General features: G+C 43.6%; 1 protein-coding gene across 1 annotated transcript; it reads left to right on the top strand.

Moving 5' to 3' along the window:
• Positions 1-13,120: 13,120 nt before the first annotated feature.
• CETN1 (centrin 1) lies at positions 13,121-15,480 on the top strand. Its single transcript, XM_044934600.2, has one exon. The coding sequence runs from the start codon at positions 13,475-13,477 to the stop codon at positions 13,991-13,993; it is 519 nt and encodes a 172-aa protein (XP_044790535.1). The 5' UTR covers positions 13,121-13,474; the 3' UTR covers positions 13,994-15,480.
• The last annotated feature ends 5,664 nt before the right edge of the window (positions 15,481-21,144 follow it).

The following is a 21,144-nucleotide window of genomic DNA, read 5'->3' as shown; positions in this document are numbered from 1 at the left end:
GACAGGGAAGCCTGGTGTGCTGTAGCCCATGGGGTCGCAAAGAGTGGGACATGACTTAGTGACTGAACAACAAAAACAAGAGCCTAGAGAAGTTGCTGCTGACATAAAGGACCCTTCCTTCCTCAGCCTTTGTCCTTCAGTTCAGTTCAGTTGCTCAGTTGTGTCTGACTCTTTGTGACCCCATGGACTGCAGCAAGCCAGGCTTCCCTGTCCATCACCAACTCCCAGAGCTTACTCAAACTCATGTCCATTGAGTCAGTGATGCCATCCAACCATCTCATCCTCTGTTGTCCCCTTCTTCTGCTGCCCTCAATCTTTCCCAGCATCAGGGTCTTTTCAAATGAGTCAGTTCTTTGCATCAGGTGGCCAAAGTATTGGAGTTTCAGCTGCAACATCAGTCCTTCCAATGAACACCCAGGATTGATCTCTTTTAGGATGGACTGTTTGGATCTCCTTGCAGTCTAAGGGACTCTCAAGAGTCTTCTCCAACACCACAGTTCAAAAGCATCAATTCTTTGGCACTCAGCTTTCTTTACAGTCCAACTCTCACATATTTACATGACCACTGGAAAAAACCATAGCCTTGACTAGACGGACCTTTGTTGACAAAGTAATGTCTCTGCTTTTGAATATGCTGTCTAGGTTGGTCATAACTTTTCTTCCAAGGAGCAAGTGTCTTTTAATTTCATGGCTGCAGTCACCATCTGCAGTGATTTTGGAGCCCACAAAAATAAAGTTTGTCTCTGTTTCCATTGTTTCCCCATCTATTTCCCATGAAGTGATGGGACCAGAAGCCATGATCTTAGTTTTCTTAATGTTGAATTTTAAGTCAAACTTTTTCACTCTCCTCTTTCACTTTCATCAAGAGGCTCTTTAGTTCTTCTTCGCTTTCTGCCATAAGTATGGTGTCAATTGCAAATCTGACGTTATTGATATTTCTCTTGGCAATCCACATCCCTTTGTCCCTACACCCCATTAAACGGCCTTCCCTCACCAACACCCGTATCTGCAAAACCAGGCCAACCCCTAAGAGAACCAGGCCTGGGAGAGACAGCAGAGCAGGTCCTGGTTTCTAGAAAGTTACAGTACTAATGCCCTTCTTACAAGAAAACAGATAGCAGGCTCGTTAAATATTAAGCCATTTAGGGGAAAAAAAAAAAAAGGAGAAGGCAATGGCAACCCACTCCAGTACTCTTGCCTGGAAAATCCCATGGACGGAGGAGCCTGGTAGGCTTCAGTCCATGGGGTCGCGAAGAGTCAGACATGACTGAGCGACTTCAATTTTACTTTTCACTTTCATGCACTGGAGAAGGAAATGGCAACCCAGTCCAGGGTTTTTGCCTGGAGAATCCCAGGGACGGCGGAGCCTGGTGGGCTGCCATCTATGGGGTCGCACAGAGTCGGACACGACTGAAGTGACTTAGCAGCAGTAGCAGTAGGGGAAAAAAAAAGTAACCTCTATTACATCATGAAATCTATGCTAAACCAAAGCAGGATGCACTTGAAGTTCGTTTTTCTGCTTCACTTTAGAAGTCCCGCGTTTATTAATCCTGGGAGAAGGACAGCACTAGCTCTAGCCAAACTTGGCAATTTAAACACCTGTCATTTCTACAGTGTCTGTTTTTATTTAGTGACGTTACCTGTTTCTATCCAGCGCTGTTTTATTTCGCATATGACATTTTAGTGTATGTTCAATGTTTTGGACCATATCTATGCTACAGAGGGCAGTCATTTTAATTTATGAGTGATCCCAATTGTCACTTCCCCCAACCAGCAATGGAATTTTTCAATATCCTCAGAATAAATCCCTCCTCTGGAGCAGTAAACATAATATGACAGTGTGTCAACTACGGATTTGTTTCAAGATTATTTACTTACAATTCAACAACACTACTGGCCTGTGAAGTGCCCCGTCAGCAAAAGTTGCATTGTTTGAAGTAGCTCGGGGAAACAGCCAGAGTTTCAGAATCCAAAGAATGTAGTTTTCTTAAATACCTCAGGATTACAAGATGCTATAGAACTAATAAATCCGCTCCTTAAAATAGTCCAGAAGGAATCCTTAATGTTTGAAAGTGTAGGTTATTGATGGGGAGAGAGAATGGAGTTTTGTCCCTAAGGCTCATATAACAAATATCATGAATAACTTTTTTCCGCTTTCTTCTCTTTGTGATTATTTTTAAAGGATAAATTCCAGAGGCAGATAAGCTTTTGGAAGAGAAAGCAAAGATGGTGATGAAACAAAGAGATTATCTGCAAAACCCCACTTCAGGACAACCTTTTAAGCAGCAAATATTTACCTAATGCCTATCGCTGTTTCTCAGTGGGTGGGGCTAACTCCCCCACCTCTGGGGTGAATTGGGTTCTATGGCTGTAGGTGGACCTGCCTGTCTGGTAATCTAGTGACTGAACAGAGCAGGACATTCAGCAGCTAGGTCATTGTTTACATTTAAAGTGCTCTGTTAGTCGCTCAGTCATGTCAGACTCTTTGTGACCGCATGGACTGTAGCCCACCAGGCTCCTCTGTCCATGGAATTCTCCAGATAAGAATAATGGAGTGGGTTGCCATTCCCTCCTCCAGGGGATCTTCCTGACCCAGGGATCGAACAACTCATCTCTGCTGTCTCCTTCATGGGCTGGTGGGTTCTTTACCACTGACTGAATAATTAAACTTTGTAGCTAATGAATATTAAGTGACTAAACTGGACAGAGCCTTGACTCCATGGTTCCTTCCAAGGGCCTATATGAGAGGAAGTTGGTGCCACACCAGGAAGAAGGAGAGAAAGATAGCGAGCTGGACAGCTTGACCAGAGGAGCACAACCTGGAGTGGCAGAGCTAGGATTAGAACCCAGAGTTTTTTTTTGCATATGCAAAAAAAATGCTTTATGCATTATGCTAGATTTGATTGAGGGAAAGTGTGAGCTTTGATGTTGTCTAGGACTTTTAGAAGGTCTAAAATAAGTAGCTCAACTGCCTTGTGGTCAAAAGACAGGGGTGGGGCATGAGATGGGATGAGAATGGGAGGGGATGGGGTAGGATGAGGTGGGGTAGAGGGGTGGGTTGAGGGGATGGAGGTGGAGAAATGTTAAGAGACTATCTGAGCAGACGGACTGAGTCTTCTGTGTGAATTGGAAAATGGCTGAGAATCTCTAACCTCAGGTGATTCACTGAGAAAATGGCAACAATAAAACATACCTTGGCGGCTTTTTGAGAAGTGAACAGAGATAGTATCAGATCAGATCAGATCAGATCAGTCGCTCAGTCGTGTCCGACTCTTTGCGACCCCATGAATCGCAGCACGCCAGGCCTCCCTGTCCATCACAAACTCCCGGAGTTCACTGAGACTCACGTCCATTGAGTCAGTGATGCCATCCAGCCATCTCATCCTCTGTCATCCCCTTCTCCTGCCCCCAATCCCTCCCAGCATCAGAGTCTTTTCCAATGAGTCAACTCTTCACATGAGGTGGCCAAAGTACTGGAGTTTCAGCTTTAGCATCATTCCTTCCAAAGAAATCCCAGGGCTGATCTCCTTCGGAATGGACTGGTTGGATCTCCTTGCAGTCCAAGGGACTCTCAAGAGTCTTCTCCAACTGTATGTAAAAATGTTTTGTAAACCATAACGCGCGACATTTCCTGAGCATTTAGGTGGACCATTGTGTTAAACACTTGACACACATTATCTCATGTAATCACCACTACAACCCTGTGAGGTTAACCATCCTGTGTTATAGGAACTTGATACTTAGCAGGCCTGCAGTCAGGTGACTAATAGTGAGTGGGGCTTGCGTTGGAAGGCGGTACCCAGGGCTCTGGGCCGTGCTCAAGCTCCTCATCGCGCAGACGCCTGTGCACCTGGGCCGCAGGATCGCCCAGTATATACAGACCGCTGACATAGTTGAGACAACTTGTTTCAGATTATAAAGTACCCTAGAGCTGGCACCCTGGCCTTCTCCTGCTGGGGCTGCGCCCGCTGAAGTACAATGACAACAGAGGAAAGACATCTCTGTTCACTAAGATGAAGAATAGTTTTGGAATATGTTCTTAATCCTATTCCATTTATCTAGCCATTAACCCCAGCCTGTGGTGTCGGAGAAGACTCTTGAGAGTCCCTTGGACTGCAAGGAGATCCAACCAGTCCATTCCGAAGGAGATCAGCCCTGGGATTTCTTTGGAAGGAATGATGCTAAAGCTGAAACTCCAGTACTTTGGCCACCTCATGTGAAGAGTTGACTCATTGGAAAAGACTCTGATGCTGGGAGGGATTGGGGGCAGGAGGAGAAGGGGACGACAGAGGATGAGATGGCTGGATGGCATCACTGACTCAATGGACATGAGTCTGAGTGAACTCTGGGAGTTGGTGATGGACAGGGAGGCCTGGCGTGCTGTGATTCATGGGGTTGCAAAGAGTCGGACACGACCCAGCGACTGAACTGAACTGAACTGAACCCCAGCCTTGTAAATGCCGGGAGTTCCCCCACACTAAATGTATTTGGTTTTGTGCATTCTAAATTAATTCTGATGAACCGGGGTTTCTAAGGCGTTCTTTCCTTTATTTTGAACAATGTGTAAGCATAAATGAGTTTATGTCTTAGTCTCTAAAACTTGACTATGTTGTGAATTTAGGATATTCACAGTTTTGAATTATAAAGATAGCTAAATAATGTCTATTACTTTCTTAAGATTTGCTAAATATTCACAATCTTGATAAGGTCACAAAGACAGGTCTGCAGTGAATTATGTATCTTCCTCACCTTTTTCAACCTGACTCGATGGATGAGTTTGAAGTGGAAGTTTACATCTGAGAGCCAACTTTTTCCCCTTGCCTGATGCCCATCTGTTATCCTTAAAATCTTACTGAAAATGCCTCTATGAGATTCTTAGAGTATGTGGAGCTTTCAAATTAACTAACTATGGGCTCCCACTATACACTGAAGCTTGAAATCATTCTGGCAGACCAACATTTTTATGAGATGTAAGTGAAAACAATACCATGAGTAAACCACTGCATGTCCATTCTAAGCTTTGTCCCATGCACCACACTCAGGGAAAAAGAAACCCTGACCTATGCCAAAGGAAAAAAAAAAAAGAGAACATGGATTTCAGATAAGAATGATCCAGAAACCAAAGGAATTTGGAAAGGACTGTGTGGATGCAAATATAGAACTTGAAGGAAAGGAGGGGGACCAGCATTCCGGGTGATGAGCCTACTGAGTTTCAATAGATGTTTTCGCCAACATCTAAATGAGAGACCTCCATGGGGACGGTCAGTTGCCAACTGGAGAAAGGATGAGGGGACAACATCTCCTCCTGCTCTGACTGCATGCCTTTCCTATTTAGAGGCGAGAGTGGGAATATGATTACTTGTTGGTGAAGGGATTTCTAGTGGCTGCTTCAGAAGAGACTCACAAGACCTATTGGTTTCCTTGAACGTTTTGTTTGCTGATACAACTGCTAAACTTTGAGATGCAGTGGCACTATAATTCAGTTCAGAAGCTTCTTTTTAAATGTATATTGTGGGAAACTCCCTGGATGTCCAGTGGTTAAGGCTCTGCTTCTACTGCAGGGGGCCATGGGTTCAATCACTGGTGGGGATGTTAGGATCCCAAATGCTGCTTGGCGAGGCCAAAAATGAATAAATAAGGGAGAAGATGCGGTATATTCAGCACCACGCCTGAATAATACAATATAATATAAAATATAATACTATAATATAATCTATGTTGCCAATATTGTTTTATTAGCAATATAAATTTGCCAATAAAGCAGTAACTATAAATAACTCTATATTGCAGGCATGAAAGTGACTTTTGGTCGAAATCCACTTCTCAAATTTTTTTGTTAATGCAAATCCTTCTTCCTAAAAGGCCTACATATTCTGTACCATCTCCTGGCACTTTCATTTGGTTTCTCCAGTTCTCAGTAAGTCTGGGAACAGAGTTCTGGGGAACTGATAACAGGGCAGTTGTCCTATGTGGAGGAGGGGCACAGTCCCTGCTGTTCCGCTTCCTCAGGGTCCAAGCTTGGGGCCCAGGAATAACCTCTAGGACCCTACCTGGATTGACCTCACTGCCAGTCACAGGGGCGAGTCCTCTATTCCCAAGAGGGTGGTGGTGGAAAAGGCCACAGGGATGTGACAGGCAGACTGAGCGCTTCTCCTTCCATGCAGGCTCAGGGGAAGAGAATCACCCAGATGATTGCTCTATCTGCAGTTTACTGTCCCTGTGGGCGGGCCCCAGAGCAGGGTCCATCCTTGGATAAAGATAGTGATGCGAACCTATTTGCAGGGCAGAGTTAGAGATAGAGAACGGACTCTGGACACAGCAGGGCAAGGAGAGGGTGGGACGAGTTGGAGAGTAGCACTGATATACTGTGTGTAAAATAACTAGCTAGCAGGAAGCAGCTGTATAGCACAGGGAGCTCAGCTCAGTGCAGTGTGATGACCTGGAAGAGTGGGAAAGGGGGTGGGTGGGATGGAGGCTTAAGAGGGAGGGGATATGTGTATACTTGTGGCTGATTTGCACTGTTGTACAGCAGAAACAAACACAACATTGTAATTATCCTCCAATTAAAAAAAAAAAGATATTAATACTGTGTAGTAAAATAATGCTCAAAATTCTCCAAGCCAGCAATACGTGAACCGTGAACTTCCAGATGTTCAAGCTGGGTTTAGAAAAGGCAGAGGAACCAGAGATCAAATTGCCAACATCCGCTGGATCATCGAAAAAGCAAGAGAGTTCCAGAAAAACATCTATTTCTGCTTTATTGACTATGTCAAAGCCTTTGACTGTGTGGATCACAATAAACTGTGGAAAATTCTGAAAAAGATGGGAATACCAGACCACCTGACCTGCCTCTTGAGGAACCTATATGCAGGTCAGGAAGCAACAGTTAGAACTGGACATGGAACAACAGACTGGTTCCAAATAGGAAAAGGAGTACGTCAAGGCTGTATACTGTCACCCTGCTTATTTAACTTATATGCAGAGTACATCATGAAAAACGCTGGGCTGGAAGAAGCACAAACTGGAATCAAGACTGCCGGGAGAAATATCAATAACCTCAGATATGCAGATGACACCACCCTTATGGCAGAAAGTGAAGAAGAACTAAAAAGCCTCTTGATGAAAGTGAAAGTGGAGAGTGAAAAAGTTGGCTTAAAGCTCAACATTCAGAAAACTAAGATCATGGCATCTGGTCCCATCACTTCATGGGAAATAGATCGGGAAATAGTGGAGACAGTGTCAGACTTTATTTTTTTGGGCTCCAAAATCACTGCAGATGGTGATTGCAGCCATGAAATTAAAAGACGCTTACTCCTTGGAAGGAAAGTTATGACCAACCTAGACAGCATATTTGAAAAGCAGAGACATTACTTTGCCAACAAGTCCATCTAGTCAAGGCTATGGTTTTTCCAGTAGTCATGTATGGATGTGAGAGATGGACTGTGAAGAAAGCTGAGCACCAAAGAATTGATGCTTTTGAACTGTGGTGTTGGAGAAGACTCTTGAGAGTCCCTTGGACTTCAAGGAGATCCAACCAGTCCATTCTGAAGGAGATCAGCCCTGGGATTTCTTTGGAAGGAATGATGCTAAAGCTGAAACTCCAGTACTTTGGCCACCTTATGCGAAGAGTTGGAAAGGACTCTGATACTGGGAGGGATTGGGGGTGGGAGGAGAAGGGGATGACAGAGGATGAGATGGCAGGATGGCATCACTGACTCGATGGACGTGAGTCTGAGTGAACTCCGGGAGTTTGTGATGGACAGGGAGGCCTGGCGTGCTGCGATTCATGGGGTCGCAAAGAGTCGGACACGACTGAGTGACTGAACTGAACTGAACTGATACTGTGCTAAAGCAGCTAGGCATGAACAGGCTTGAGGCCAGATTTCAATTTTCCCTCTGTCTGTCCTTTTCTCTGAGTAGTGTCCTTACTAGTTGAACTCCCGTGATTGATATGAGGACTGGACAAACACCAGGTTCTGCCTGACTTGCTTTTCACAAGACCTGTTTTCTTGGGCCTGTGCGGTTATTTTGTTTTGGGTGTTGTTTTTTTATTTTTTAATTTCAAGGTCTTTTAAAAGGGTATGAACTCCCCAGGTCACTGCTAATCCCTAAATACATCCTTAACCATGCAGGCCACTTGGCTCATTCTGTGTCACTAACACCCCCGTGGGCTTTTGACCTTTCCCTGCCTGGTAAGCAGAAAATTCTCCTTAGTTAACACAAAAGTCAGCTTTTGACGCTGAAATCTCAGGGGCCTTGGGTAATGAAAGAAGGTGGATCAAAGAAGAAACTAATAGCTTAGTCTATGAGATATTTTAAAAATCCGACTAAGCCACTCTCCTTCCTCTTGGTTCTGCATTTTCTGTTGTGTGCCTGGACTTGGAGGAGCCCTCCAGAGACTCCTTACAGGGTGGTCAACTGCAGGATCATAACCCTTTGAGGTTCTGCTTTGTTTATGTCAACACAGATTGTGTCTTTCTCAGCTTGTTACCATCAGAACAGTGTCTGAGTAGGGCTGATGTGGCCTCTGGGAAGAGAAGGCAGCCACTCTTTCAATGGATGCAATTCATTTTAGCCCACAAGTTCCACATGCTCTGGAGATTCATTGATCTTCCTTCTTCTCCTCCTCACATTTTTCCTGCCTTCTTCAACACCCAAATCCAAATGATGTATAAGTGGAGCAGGTCTTGGCTGGGAAGAGTAGGGAACATTGGCCATCTTTATGTTTTTCACTGCAAACTCCACAATAGATCTGAGTTTGCTAAAACATACAAGGTTATTCTAGTCCCTATGCTGTGTGTGACTGCTCAGTCATGTCCAACTCTTTGTGACCCCATGACTTGTAGCCCACCAGGTTCCTCTGTCCATTGGATTTCCCAGGCAAGACTGTTGCAGGAAGGGGGACCCCTTCTAGGGACCGAAACTGGGCTCTTGTCTAACACTCGGAAATGAACTGTCCGAGGAGACAAATCTGCTGACAAAGTAAGAGATTTTATTGGGAAAGGGCACCCGGGTGGAGAGCAGTAGGGTAAGAGAACCCAGGAGAACTGCTCTGCCATGTGGCTTGCAGTCTCAGGTTTTATGGTGATGGGATTAGTTTCCAGGTGGTCTTTGGCCAATCACTCTAATTCAGAGTCTTTCCTGGTGGCGCACACATCGCTCAGCCAAGATGGATGCTAGCGAGAGGGATTCTGGGAAGTGGACGGACACGCGGTGTCTCCTTTGTACCTTTCCCAAACTCTTTCGGTTGGCGGTGGCTTATTAGTTCCATATTCCTTATCAGGATCTCCTGTCATAAAACAACTCATGCAAATGGTTACTATGGTGCCTGGCCAGGGTGGGCGGTTTCAATCAGTGTGCTTCCCCTAATAAGACTACTGGAGTGGGTAGCCATTTCCTTCTCCAAGGGATCTTTCCAACCCAGGGATTGAACCTGAGTCTCTTGCATCTCCTGCATTGGCAGGTGGATTCTTTACCACTGAGCCATCTGAGAAGCCCATATTCTAGTCCCTGGAGGTATACTTAAAGTCACCAAATAGGCATAGAGCATTTCTTCTTGAAAGGAATCAAATTTGCTCAATGATCAGTCATTTAAAACTAAACTAAAACCAGCAAGTGTGCAATGAAACAGAAAGCAAAATTTACTTTTTAAAAAAACCAAACACAGGATTATAAAGATATTTCTTTCTTGGTGTAGGCTTCTTTCAAATGTTCCCCTAGATCCCATGGGAGTGTTTTAGATTTCCTTTGCTATTAGGAGTATCCGGGTGAAAGTTTGAGAAGCAGTGTGAGATTCTGGTAAATTCTTTTCTAAAACACAGTCTGCTTTTGTATCTGAGAGGAGTAGTTCTTTATTTCTGGGGTTCGTGGAATGAGAAATTATGTAGCCCTTGGCTGGACACTTTAAGTCTGTTCCTGGGCTTGCCAAAAAGGCCTGGGTTGAGTCACTGGACTGGACTTTGTATTCCCACTCTGAGACCACCGGGATTGTAAAACTTGCTGCTGAGTCTTTCTCGTAAATAGCCCCATGTAGTCACGAATAAATAGTTTCATTCTGTTATTGTTGGTTTGGGGGCCACCCCCCTACACACACAGTTATCCTGCTTATGTAGACTCATCAAGCATTGGCATTCTTTCTGTTCTGCATTTGTTGGAAAGTAAATAGGCAGCAATAAAGCAATTTTATTATGCATATTTTCTGCCTTGGGTGGCACCTGGAATTTGCTGACTTTGCTGAGCGCAACTTAAATTTTAAAAGGCTCCTGTGCCTCACCTTATTCATGCCATGCAAGTCAGATGGAAAACCAAATAATTAGAATAAGCAAGCTGCGTGGGTCCTTTCTCTTGCTGTCAACTGACTCCAAACCCTGCTGTGGAATTCCAGCGGCTCTTTCCCCCCACCTTCTAGCTGCTAATCTTCCATGACCAGATCTAAACAACCACCTTGCCTCCTCTCCCCATCTTAAATAATCAACAACTGAGCATAATCTAGGACACTGTGGTACAAAAAATGTTGAGAGCAGAGAACAAAACCACTCCTAATCATTGATTTTCAGAATATCTCATTCACTTTAGGTCGGTCTTCTTTGACTTTGGAAAAGTGACTTTAAAACATTGAAGCTGATTTTCACAAGCATTATGTAGACTCTGACTAATGCCAACCCAAACTGCTTCCCACTAACTTGTGCCCAAAGGGGACAAGGTGAAGCAGAATTGAAGAACAGAGGTAAACTCCAGACGTATTGCTCTTTCTTTCAGTGACTCAACGCGGAAAGGGACCCTGTCTGAGATCCCACAAACTCCTGTTAACCTTTCTAGGCAAGATGCTAAATCGTTGTTTGACTTAGGGCAGAAACTCAGTATCATATAACTTCCCAGTGATCCTGCATTTTGGTAATGACTTCAACTTTTGGAGAAAGCAGCATGGTTTGGTGAACGAAGCCTCAGCATCAGACTCAGACCAGCCAAGGTTTAAATCCCACAGCCATCATTGCACCACTGGATATGTGACAAGTCCTCCCAGGCCTCTTTTTTTTTCCTCTGCAAAATGAGAAATGATTTCAAGGATTTAATAAGACAACAGATGAGATGAGGAAGCCCAGTGCTAGGCACACACTCAGTGTAAGGTTCCCTTCTTTTTTATTTTTTTCCCTTCTTTTTTAAAACCAGATTGCTGACAACGAACATAAAGTAACTCCCCACCAAGAGCTGACTTTGGCCAAGTGCACTGTTTTCTGCGAAGGGAACTCTTGGTGGCCCTTGGTTGTGACCGCTGATCCCACACATCTGGAAACTATGACAACTGTTTTGCTTTGAGCTCAGCTTGGCCCAAATGTAGCTCTATATAAAGCAGCTTCTATCCCTCAGTTTTTTCCAACACATCATAGCTTGGCTTGAATTTGGGCAGAAGAGTGGGTGTCAAAAGAAATGCACAAGGTCTTGGAGGAATTCACATTCAACTAATAGTCACCCAGCCCGGGATGGCCCCTGGAGTAGCTCCCTATAGTAACTGTCCATGGAGTAGTTCATTCAACACTCTCAGGTGCCTAGTAGGAAGCTCTATAATTATGCCTGTTTTGCGGATGTCTCAGCTGAGGCTGGGAGGTTAAGTGGCTTTCTCAAGGTCACAGAAATAATAAGGTTTGGGATAAGATCCCAGGTTTTCAGACCTGGTAAAGAAAATAGGAGGATTTTCAGGGTTGGAGGATGAGCAGTGGCAGTGTCTACCCCTGCCAAAGTCTATTTTGAGTTGATGCCACCTGTGACAACATCTGCTGGAGGTGGGGGTATTGGGAGGAACATCCCAGGTATTTTGCCTTGACCTTTAGAAACCCTGTACCCAGGCCCTCTGTCCATCATGTCACATATCGACTGGGGCAGGTAGTGAGATCTGGCTAGTTAAACATGTCATGTAAAACAATATCTGACCAGTAATTTAAAAAACAATTTGTAAAACTCTGTTAGCATAATTTAATCTTTGCGGTTTTTTTGTTTGTTTCATTTTGACAATTCAGAAGTATTTTTTTTTAAAAAAGAAATATTTTAAGCCCAACATTAATGCCATTCATTTAACTCAGCAAATATTTATTACTCTACTTAATATATGTCAAGCACTGTTCTACATGCTGGAGATACAAAAACTCTTCAATTAAAACACTTGAAAGTGCCCTTTCTTATCACTGATCAAATAGTGATAAACTGAGGGATTTTTTTTAAAATCAAAAGAATGCTAAAATTGTCAGTTTTCTGTTTTTTTTAACTATTTAAAGAAATACAGAGCAATTCTTTTTTTAACCACCAAAAGCAGTAATAGTTTATTTGAATTGTTTCTAATTATTTAGAAAGAAACACTCATTTTTAAATTTATGTGATGGAGAAACCCTGAAGATGTCCAGACTTGGATCAGACAAAAATGACTGAGTCCTAGGCCTACAGAACGGTTTTAAACACAGTTCCCTTACGGGCTTACTTGATGAATTTGCTCTTTCTTTTCACCTGCAAAGCATCCATTTTCCTCTCACCCTTTGTTCTCAGGAGGCAATGTTGAGGCCCAACACACTCTGCATGACCTCCTCCTGTGTCCAGTGCCCGAGCAGAGTGTGGGTTTCAGCACAGCCTCGACTGGATGACAACAGTGAGAGTAATATGCTGCCAGAGTTTCTTAAAAAAAAAAACAAAAAACCAGAAAGCAGGCTTGCTGCTCCCCTCTCTCCAAATCAAAGCCTCCTGAATAGAGTAATGACTGTTATTCAAGCGCAATTATACCGAGCCCTTAGAATTGAAACACTGAAAGTAAGTCTTCTATTCGGATATTGCATTTCATATTTCAGCATATGCCAAATAAGCTAGTGATGTTTTTATTATTGTTGAGTGTAATGTCAGTAGACAAAGTCCTACAAATTTTCTACGTAACTTTTTCCATGTTATCTGTTTTCCATTTACATCGACTTAAATTCGCGGTGTGACTTTTAATATTCTCTTTCTTGCCGCACATTTTATGCCAAGGGATCAAACTCAATCCTGAGTATCCTAAATGTACCCTCAGACCAAGCGGGTGGTTTTTTGTTTGTTTGTTTTGGTGTATTTTGTTTGTTTTTTAATTTGTATGGAAAAGGAGAGAGGGAAAACCTACAAATAAGCCTACAAACCTAGTCCTATGAACGCTGACAAATGGCCTGGAAAGAGCAACTGCCCGCACGTTTGAGGAGACCACGTGGTTACAGGCAGTTCTTGCCGGCTCAGGTCTCAGCTCGAGGAAAGTGGGTAATAACCGAGGGAACTGTGACTGTAACGTATGTCAGCTCTGGCAGATGGGGCGGGCTTAGCAAGCAGGGTTCCCTGGGTACCACAAGGGACGCAGTTGGGAAGGCTTGAGCCGAGGCCCCGAGCCCGCGTTCCTGGTGGGGGCGCCCGAGCGCCAGCGCATTGAACACAAGCGTTAAGGAACAACCGCCGCCGCCGCCGTCGCCGCAGGATGGCTTCCGGCTTCAAGAAGCCCACCGTGGCCTCCACCAGCCAGAAAAGAAAGGTGGGGCCTAAGCCCGAACTCACTGAAGAGCAAAAGCAAGAAGTTCGCGAAGCGTTCGACCTCTTCGATGCCGACGGCAGCGGCACCATCGACGTGAAGGAGCTCAAAGTGGCCATGAGGGCGCTGGGCTTTGAACCCAGGAAGGAGGAGATGAAGAGGATGATCGCCGACGTGGACAAAGAAGGCACGGGGAAGATCAGCTTTAACGACTTCTTGGCCGTGATGACTCAGAAGATGGCTGAGAAAGACACCAAGGAAGAAATCCTGAAGGCGTTCAGGCTCTTTGATGATGACGAGACCGGGAAGATCTCTTTCAAAAACCTAAAGCGTGTGGCCAAAGAGTTGGGAGAAAACCTCACGGATGAAGAGCTCCAGGAAATGATTGACGAAGCTGACCGAGATGGAGACGGCGAAGTGAACGAGGATGAGTTTCTTCGCATCATGAAAAAGACCAACCTCTATTGAGTTCCCTCCCGCAAGCATGTGTAGGGAAATTGAGTAATTGGCTGGCTTCCCTGCTTCTCGATTTGTGAAACCTCCAGCCATCTCTCCTCTTAACCCCAGTTTGTCTAGATAGTTCTATTTCCAAATCTCTAGATCAATTATAGAATTTTCAAATGCTTTTAACGTTGAGTTTTGGTTTTCATTCCCAAGAGCGGACCTGGGTTGAATCAAGGGTCCTGAAACTTCTCTTCAGGCACCATTTGCCTTGCATTGGTGGACACCCTTGAAACTGAAGGCGAGGTGGCTTCTTGAGACAATTAGCATTGTGGTTCCCTTGTTGTTTCTTTGGTATTCTTAAATTATCTTGCTTCCTGTATTATTGTTTACATTCAAGTCGTTCTCACAAGATGAGGTGAAGTCACCAACAGGCCATCCAGCCATTGATTCTCACTTAACTGAATTATTGGTTTGAAGGAAAACAGTGCAGCGACTTATGGGCTCAGAAAAGGTATTGCTCCAAAAGATACACTTGTCTTTGGCTGGTGGTAAATGGTGCAACTTAAATTATCCTCTGGCTTCATCACAGGCATAGACTCTTGATTTGCGTGTACCTTACCTACTGTGGATTATCTGGGGCCACAACGTATTCTTGGGCTACAGAATAAAAAGAAAATTTACTATTGGCCCAAGCAAAGTATGATTGCTTAAGAGATTAAGCTAACTAATGACTTTGTGTAAATATTTGCAAATGTAAGATCTGAGCTTAGGAAGTAGTTAAAAAACTATAATACACGTTGAACTAATCTGTCTTTGAAAAGATGTGTTTCAGTTATTAGACCAACTGTACTATAACCTTAGTCATTTCATTACCGCTTTATTAGAAGCCACTGCCTACCTTCTAATTCTTAGAACATCTTGTTTCCTGATACTTAATCTCCTCTCTTGTGGTATATAGTTGATTCCCTAAAGTCTGGCATATAAGTATTTATGTTATGATCACAAGAAACTATTCATTGTGACTTGTGTTTGCGTTAATACTACTTGTCCTCTGTTATAAATTAAACCTTTCTTGTTTTGAAATAAGATACCTACCCTTTTGAACATCTGCAAATATGAAGTTAGAGAGAAGTTAAATAATATAACCATGGGAAAATACTATAATCTGCTGAGATGGAGGACAAATGTTTTGATAATAGGCAATGAAACTACCAAAACAAGCAGGATATTTTGGTGACAACCTAAATTAAACCTTCATACAAAGTCCCATTAAAATAAATGCTGAAATTCTGGAAAAATTTTCACATGCTTTGCCAGCAATTTTACCCTTCAGAGGGCTATTAATGTAATCAGGAAAACTACTACTTTGGGTTTAATTCTCATTAACAGGGACTAATTTGTCAGAGCAGCAGGACTGGCTGAAGTGATGGGTATGTGGGCATTTACTGTGAGAAAGGATTTTGCTGAGGTAGCTGGCACAGGGCAGGGAAACTCACCCAGACTGCAGATGCTAACAGTTCAGGTTCAAGGTCTTAGTGTGGATTCAGGTGCAGTTGGAGGGGATTCAGGTTCAGCTTGGGTCAAGCATCAGTGGGAGGGGCCTGGTCTGAGGGTAAGGGGAGGAGTGTGGCATTCTGGGAAATAAAGAGTTCCTGGCATCCCGCTGACCAGAGTCTTGGCCCAAAGAAGTACATATGGATCAAGGTAGAAAAACCAGAAACAGAGTTGGCAGAAACTAGGAGAAAGGGTCAGAGTTTCAGCCAGCTGGACTGGGTTCAGTCTTGGCTCCCGGCCCAGCAGAGGATAGAAGTGAAAACCAGGAACTGGGGCTGAAGCCCAGTAATCAGGCTGCTCGAACAGCGTGGGGTCAACTGTGGAGGCTGTAGCCTAGGACTTCAAGGGTCGGCTTAAGGACACAGTCCATCCCACACACAGGAAGTAGTAATAGTAGTAGTCGTAGTCACTGTGTCGTGTCTGACTCTTTGCGACCCCATGGACTGTAGCCCGCCAGGCTCCTCTGTCCATGGAATTCTCCAGGCAAGAATACTGGAGTGGGTAGCCATTCCCGTCTTCAGGGGATCCTCCCAACTCAGGAATCGAACCCGGGTCTCCTGTATTGCAGGCAGATTCTTTACCATCTGAGCCATGAGGGAAGCACACACAGGAAGGCGGCTCCTTATTTCTGAATATTTCTGAGCCCCATTCACTGCTAAGAAAGAACCTCTCAATGGACTATTATTAGTCTTGCTTCTCAATAGGCTCATATTCTGTGGGATGGAGGGTAAAGTTGAGATAGGGAGACAACTACATTGACATTTGAATTTTTTAAATATTTACTTATTTTGGCCGCACTGGGTCTTAGTTGCAGCATGTGAGATCTAGTTCCCTGACCAGGGATGGAACCCAGGCCCCCTGCATTGGAAGTGTGGAATCTTACCCACGGGATCACCAAGGAAATCCCAACATTTGAATTTTAAAAGAAGTAAGTCATACATGTCTGGTTGGGTCAGACATATCCCAGTCTTTATACAAACAGAACCCAATTCAATGAAAATTTATAGACACCTTTTTGCAGATGAGTAAACACAGCTATAAATGTTGGGAAGAACTAAGAAAGTAGTTTTCACTGGGTTGTTACAAATGATCCCAGGAAAGAAGCAGGAAGTATACCAAAGAGACTGTGTAGGGGGACTTCCGTGGTGGTAAAAGTACCCTTATCCTTTATAATAGATAATTTTATGTATTAACTGGCTTAGGTCTCAGGGTGCCCTGATATTTGTTTAAACACTATGGGTGGGACTTCCCTGTGGTCCAGTGGCTAAGACTGTGCTCCCAATGCAGGGAGCAGGGGTTCAATCCCTGGTCAGGGAACTAGATCCCACATGCCCCATCTAAAGATCCCATGAGCTGGAACTAAGACTTTGCCTCATACCAAATAAAATATATATTTTTTTTAAAGAAATTATGTAGGCAGCTCATTGATAAGTCCTTGCTTTCAAAAGTTAAATGTAACAGGTGAAAAGCAGACCATTTGGGCCAAGGATGAAAATATGAGAGTATCAAGTTTGTATTGCTGTCATGAAAGCTAATGCCCCAGATGGGCAGAGGACAGTAAAGGAATTTTTTTCCCCTAAAGGCATCTAGTTGTGTTTAAGATGAGAAGATTGAGGATGGGATTGGTCCAACTCTTTAAATTGTTGCAGGCAGGTTTCCACAGGAAGCCGACTCTGAGGTTTGTGTGTGCTTAGATGCCCAGTCATGTCCAACTCTTTGCTACCCAATGGACTGTAGTCTGCCAGGATCCTCTGTCCATGGGGATTCTTCAGGCAAGAATACTGGAGTGGGCTGCCATGTCCTCCTTCAGGGGGTCTTCCCGACCCAGGGATCAAACCCACATCTCCCGCACTGCAGGCGGATTCTTTACCATCTGAGCCACCAGGGAAGAGTTTATTTTAGTGTGTTCTCTGGGGAAAAGAAACTAAGACCCGGCAGAGGGAGAAATTGAGTTATGATGTGGTTATAACAAAGGTCTCAGCTGATCTCCCGAAGAACTCTGGAGCAAAGATGACTCTGCAGATGATCCAAATTGCAACAAGGAAGTTGAGCCTTGAAAACTTGTTATTGATTGACAGTCACTGGACCTGAGCTGTCCCTAGGAGAGGGGGTATGACCTCGAGCAAGGTGGCTGTCCTCAACCAAGGGCAATCAGTCCCTGGGAGAGAGAAGTCAGTTGCAAACTCTTAGCTGTCAAGACTCCTAGCTCCTTGGGGATGAATTCAGTTCTGAGGGACAGGCCTGAGGGAGGTGTGGGCAGGGCCTCACACCTCCCACCACTTAGATTTCTCTTCCTGAGGGAAACTTAAAAAAGGAAATCTGGAGGGAGGAACTACAGCCCCTATCACAGTGGCTGGTCTCAAGGCCACAAGCAGTGGTCATCACTCTCCCTGATGACCCAGTCTCGACTCCCCTCACCCTCAGCACCTCTGTGACCTGGTGAGTTGCCTAATGGGAGGAGCCAGTTCCTCATCCCTGAGGAGTCTGAGCCCCCCGTTTCAGGCTCTGGCTGCTGTACACATCTCCCTGTCCTCAAAATTGAGCACAGGGGCCCCAAAAGACATTCAAGTGTGTCACCTGGGTGCCAAGCATACTGTCCCCATGTTCTGCCCACCCCCCTGCACCCTCCTGATGACCAGGAGTAGTTACTCATGGTGGTAAGAACTCCCCTAGACCTCTGCCCTCTCAGCATGACTTAAATCATTTTTGTTCTCTCTTGGAGAACTTCTTTCCTACAAAGCCGGCCTATTGGTGATATTTTGCCTATCTGAGAAAAATCTTTATTTCTCCTCTACTTCTGAAGGATTGAGAGCTTCCCTGATGGCTCAGTTGGTAAAGAATCTGCCTGTAATGCAGGAGACCCAGGTTCCATCCCTGGGTTGGGAAGATCCCTTGGAGAAGGGAATGGCAACCCACTCCAGTATTCTTGCCTGGAGAATTCCATGAACAGAGGAGCCTGATGGGCTACAGTCCATGGGGTCTCAAGAGTTGGGTAAGACTGAGCGACTAACACTTTCACTTTCTGAAGGATTACTTTATCAAAACCGCCATTCCAAGTTAGTGGTGGTTTTTTGTTTGTTTGTTTGTTTTTAACTTTCAACACTTTAAATATTTCATTCCACTTTCTTTTTGCTTGCATGGTTTCTAAAGAGAAGTCTGTGTAATTCTTATCTATGTTTTCCTACATATAAAGTCTTTTGCCCACCCACCTCTGGCCTGTTTGGGGAATTTGTTGGTGATTTTCTGCAGTTTTTTTTTTTTTTAAATTTGATAACGAAAGACTTTAATTGTAATGTCATTGGCACATGCCATTTCCTTACAGGTTCATAACTTAAGTTTACTAGATATTAAGAAATACTTGGACATTTTTAAACTAAATAGCAAGCATTTAAAGTACCATGGTGTTCAGCTGATATGTATATTTAAAGGTATAAAGGAGATTACATGTTTCAAAAATAGAGTCTGCAAATACATCCTATTTTATCATTTATAGTAACATAGTATGGTACTTCATTCATTCACTTGTGTATTTATTCATTCACTTGTATATTTATTCATTAAAGTGTATTGACCTACAACATGACATTAAAAAATAATTATTTATGTGTTTATTTTTGGCTGTGCTGGGTCTTCGTTGCTGTGTGGTCTTTTCTCTAGTTGTGTGGAGTGGGGGCTACTCTAGTTGCGATGTGCGGGCTCCTCGTTGCGGTGACTTTTCTTGTGGAGCATGGGCTCCAGGGCACACACGCTTCAGTAGTTGTGCCTCTCAGGTTCTAGAGCACAGGCCCAGAAGTTGTGGCTCAGGGGCTTAGCTGCTCCACAGCATGTGGGATCTTCCCAACAGGGATTGAACCCATGTCTCCTGCATTGACAGGTGGATTCTTTACCACTGAGCCACCAGGGAAGCCCAACGCTGTTTTTTCCAGGTGTACAGCATAGTGACTCGATATTTCTATATATTACAAAAGGATCACCACTTCTACAGCTTGATAATCACATGTAGATTTTTGGTGTTGTTTGAGATTCCTGAACCTGTGGTTTCTGTCATTAATTTTGGGAAGTTCTCATTCATTATCACTTCCAATATTTCTTCCTTTCCTTTCTCGCTCTCTCTTTTCCTTTTGGTAATCCCTTTATACGTACATACGTTATTCCCTTCGTAATTGTCCCACAGTTCTTACACATTCTGATCTTTTTCGTTCTTTCTCCTCTTTATATTTCAGTTTTAGGTGTTTCTATTGAATATCTTCAAGCTTACTGATTCTTCCCATGCCTCTGTAAGTGTTATTAATGAGCCCCCAAAAAAGGCATTCTTCATTTCTGTATCAATGTTTATTTCTAGAATTTCCTTTTGACTCTTTCCTAGGGTTTCTATTTTCCTGCTCACATACACGTCTGTTCTTTCATAATGTCCACTTTTTCCATTAGTGCCCTTAGCATATCTATTATTTAAATGATCATTAATTTGGTGGTTGGTGGTGTTGAGTTTTTCTACAACCCTGATGATTTTCTGTCCAGTTATTCTGACAGTTTGTTGGGACAGTGATGTCTCCTATTATGATTGTGGATCTATTTCTCCTTTCAGCTCTGTTAGTTTTTGCCTCATGTATTTCGCTGCTCTGTTGTTTGGTGCATAGACATGTATGATTGCTGTGACTTCTCAGTGGATTGACTCTTTTACTATCATATAATCTTTCTCCCAGGCTCTAATAGTTTTATGAGCTCTGAAGTCTATTTTATCTGATATAAATTTACCACTTCTGCTTCCTTTGATTACTGTTTGCAATATATATCATTTTCTATCCTTTTACTTTCAATGTGCCTATACCATTATATTTGGATTGAATTTCTTGTAGACTGCATCTGGTTTTCAATCTACCCTATCAATGTCTATCTTTTAATCAGTTTATTTAGGCCCATACTTTTAGTGTAGATCTGCTAATGACAAATTCTCTCTTTTTTTTCCCCCCCTCTGAGAATGACTTCATTTCCCCCGTCATCCTGAAGGATACCTTCACTGGATATAGGATTCTGGGTCATCAGTTCTTTTCTTTTGGCACTGTGCTATCAAAATAAGGACTAAACTAAGATAAAAATGAATGTGTTCCCAGGCTACATTCATAAAGGTGTGATTTCACCTGATGAGGAGGGAGACATCTCTACGGTCTGGAGGACTATGCTCACTTCTGGGAATTACATCTTAAAAGGAATCAAAGAGGGGACTTCCCTGGTGGTCCATTGGTTGAGACTCCGAGCTCCCAATGCAGGGGGCCTGGGTTCAATCCCTGGTCAGGGAACTAGATCCACATAGAAGTTACCTCATGCTGCAACTAAGTGGTGTAGCCAAATAAAATTCTCTTAGAAGAGATAATATATGCATAAACAAACAACTACATTTTTTTAAAAAAAAGGAATTGAAGGAATCAAGGCCTATTGATATCAGTGGGATAAATATGGTGAGGGGATACAAAACCACATCCTAAGAGAAATGGCATAAAAGAACTAAGGCTGTTGCTCCTGAAAAGAAAATACTCTCAAAGAATAGGACCTCCAAAGAAAATAGGACTTTTCCCCCTGGGCTCTGAGGGCTTTCAGAGAGAGGGAATGGTAAGGGAAAGAGA

Source organism: Bubalus bubalis, chromosome 22 (assembly GCF_019923935.1).
Source record: "Bubalus bubalis isolate 160015118507 breed Murrah chromosome 22, NDDB_SH_1, whole genome shotgun sequence".
In the NCBI taxonomy this organism is placed as follows: Eukaryota; Metazoa; Chordata; class Mammalia; order Artiodactyla; family Bovidae; genus Bubalus; species Bubalus bubalis.
This window is presented reverse-complemented; position numbering and strand designations above follow the sequence as displayed.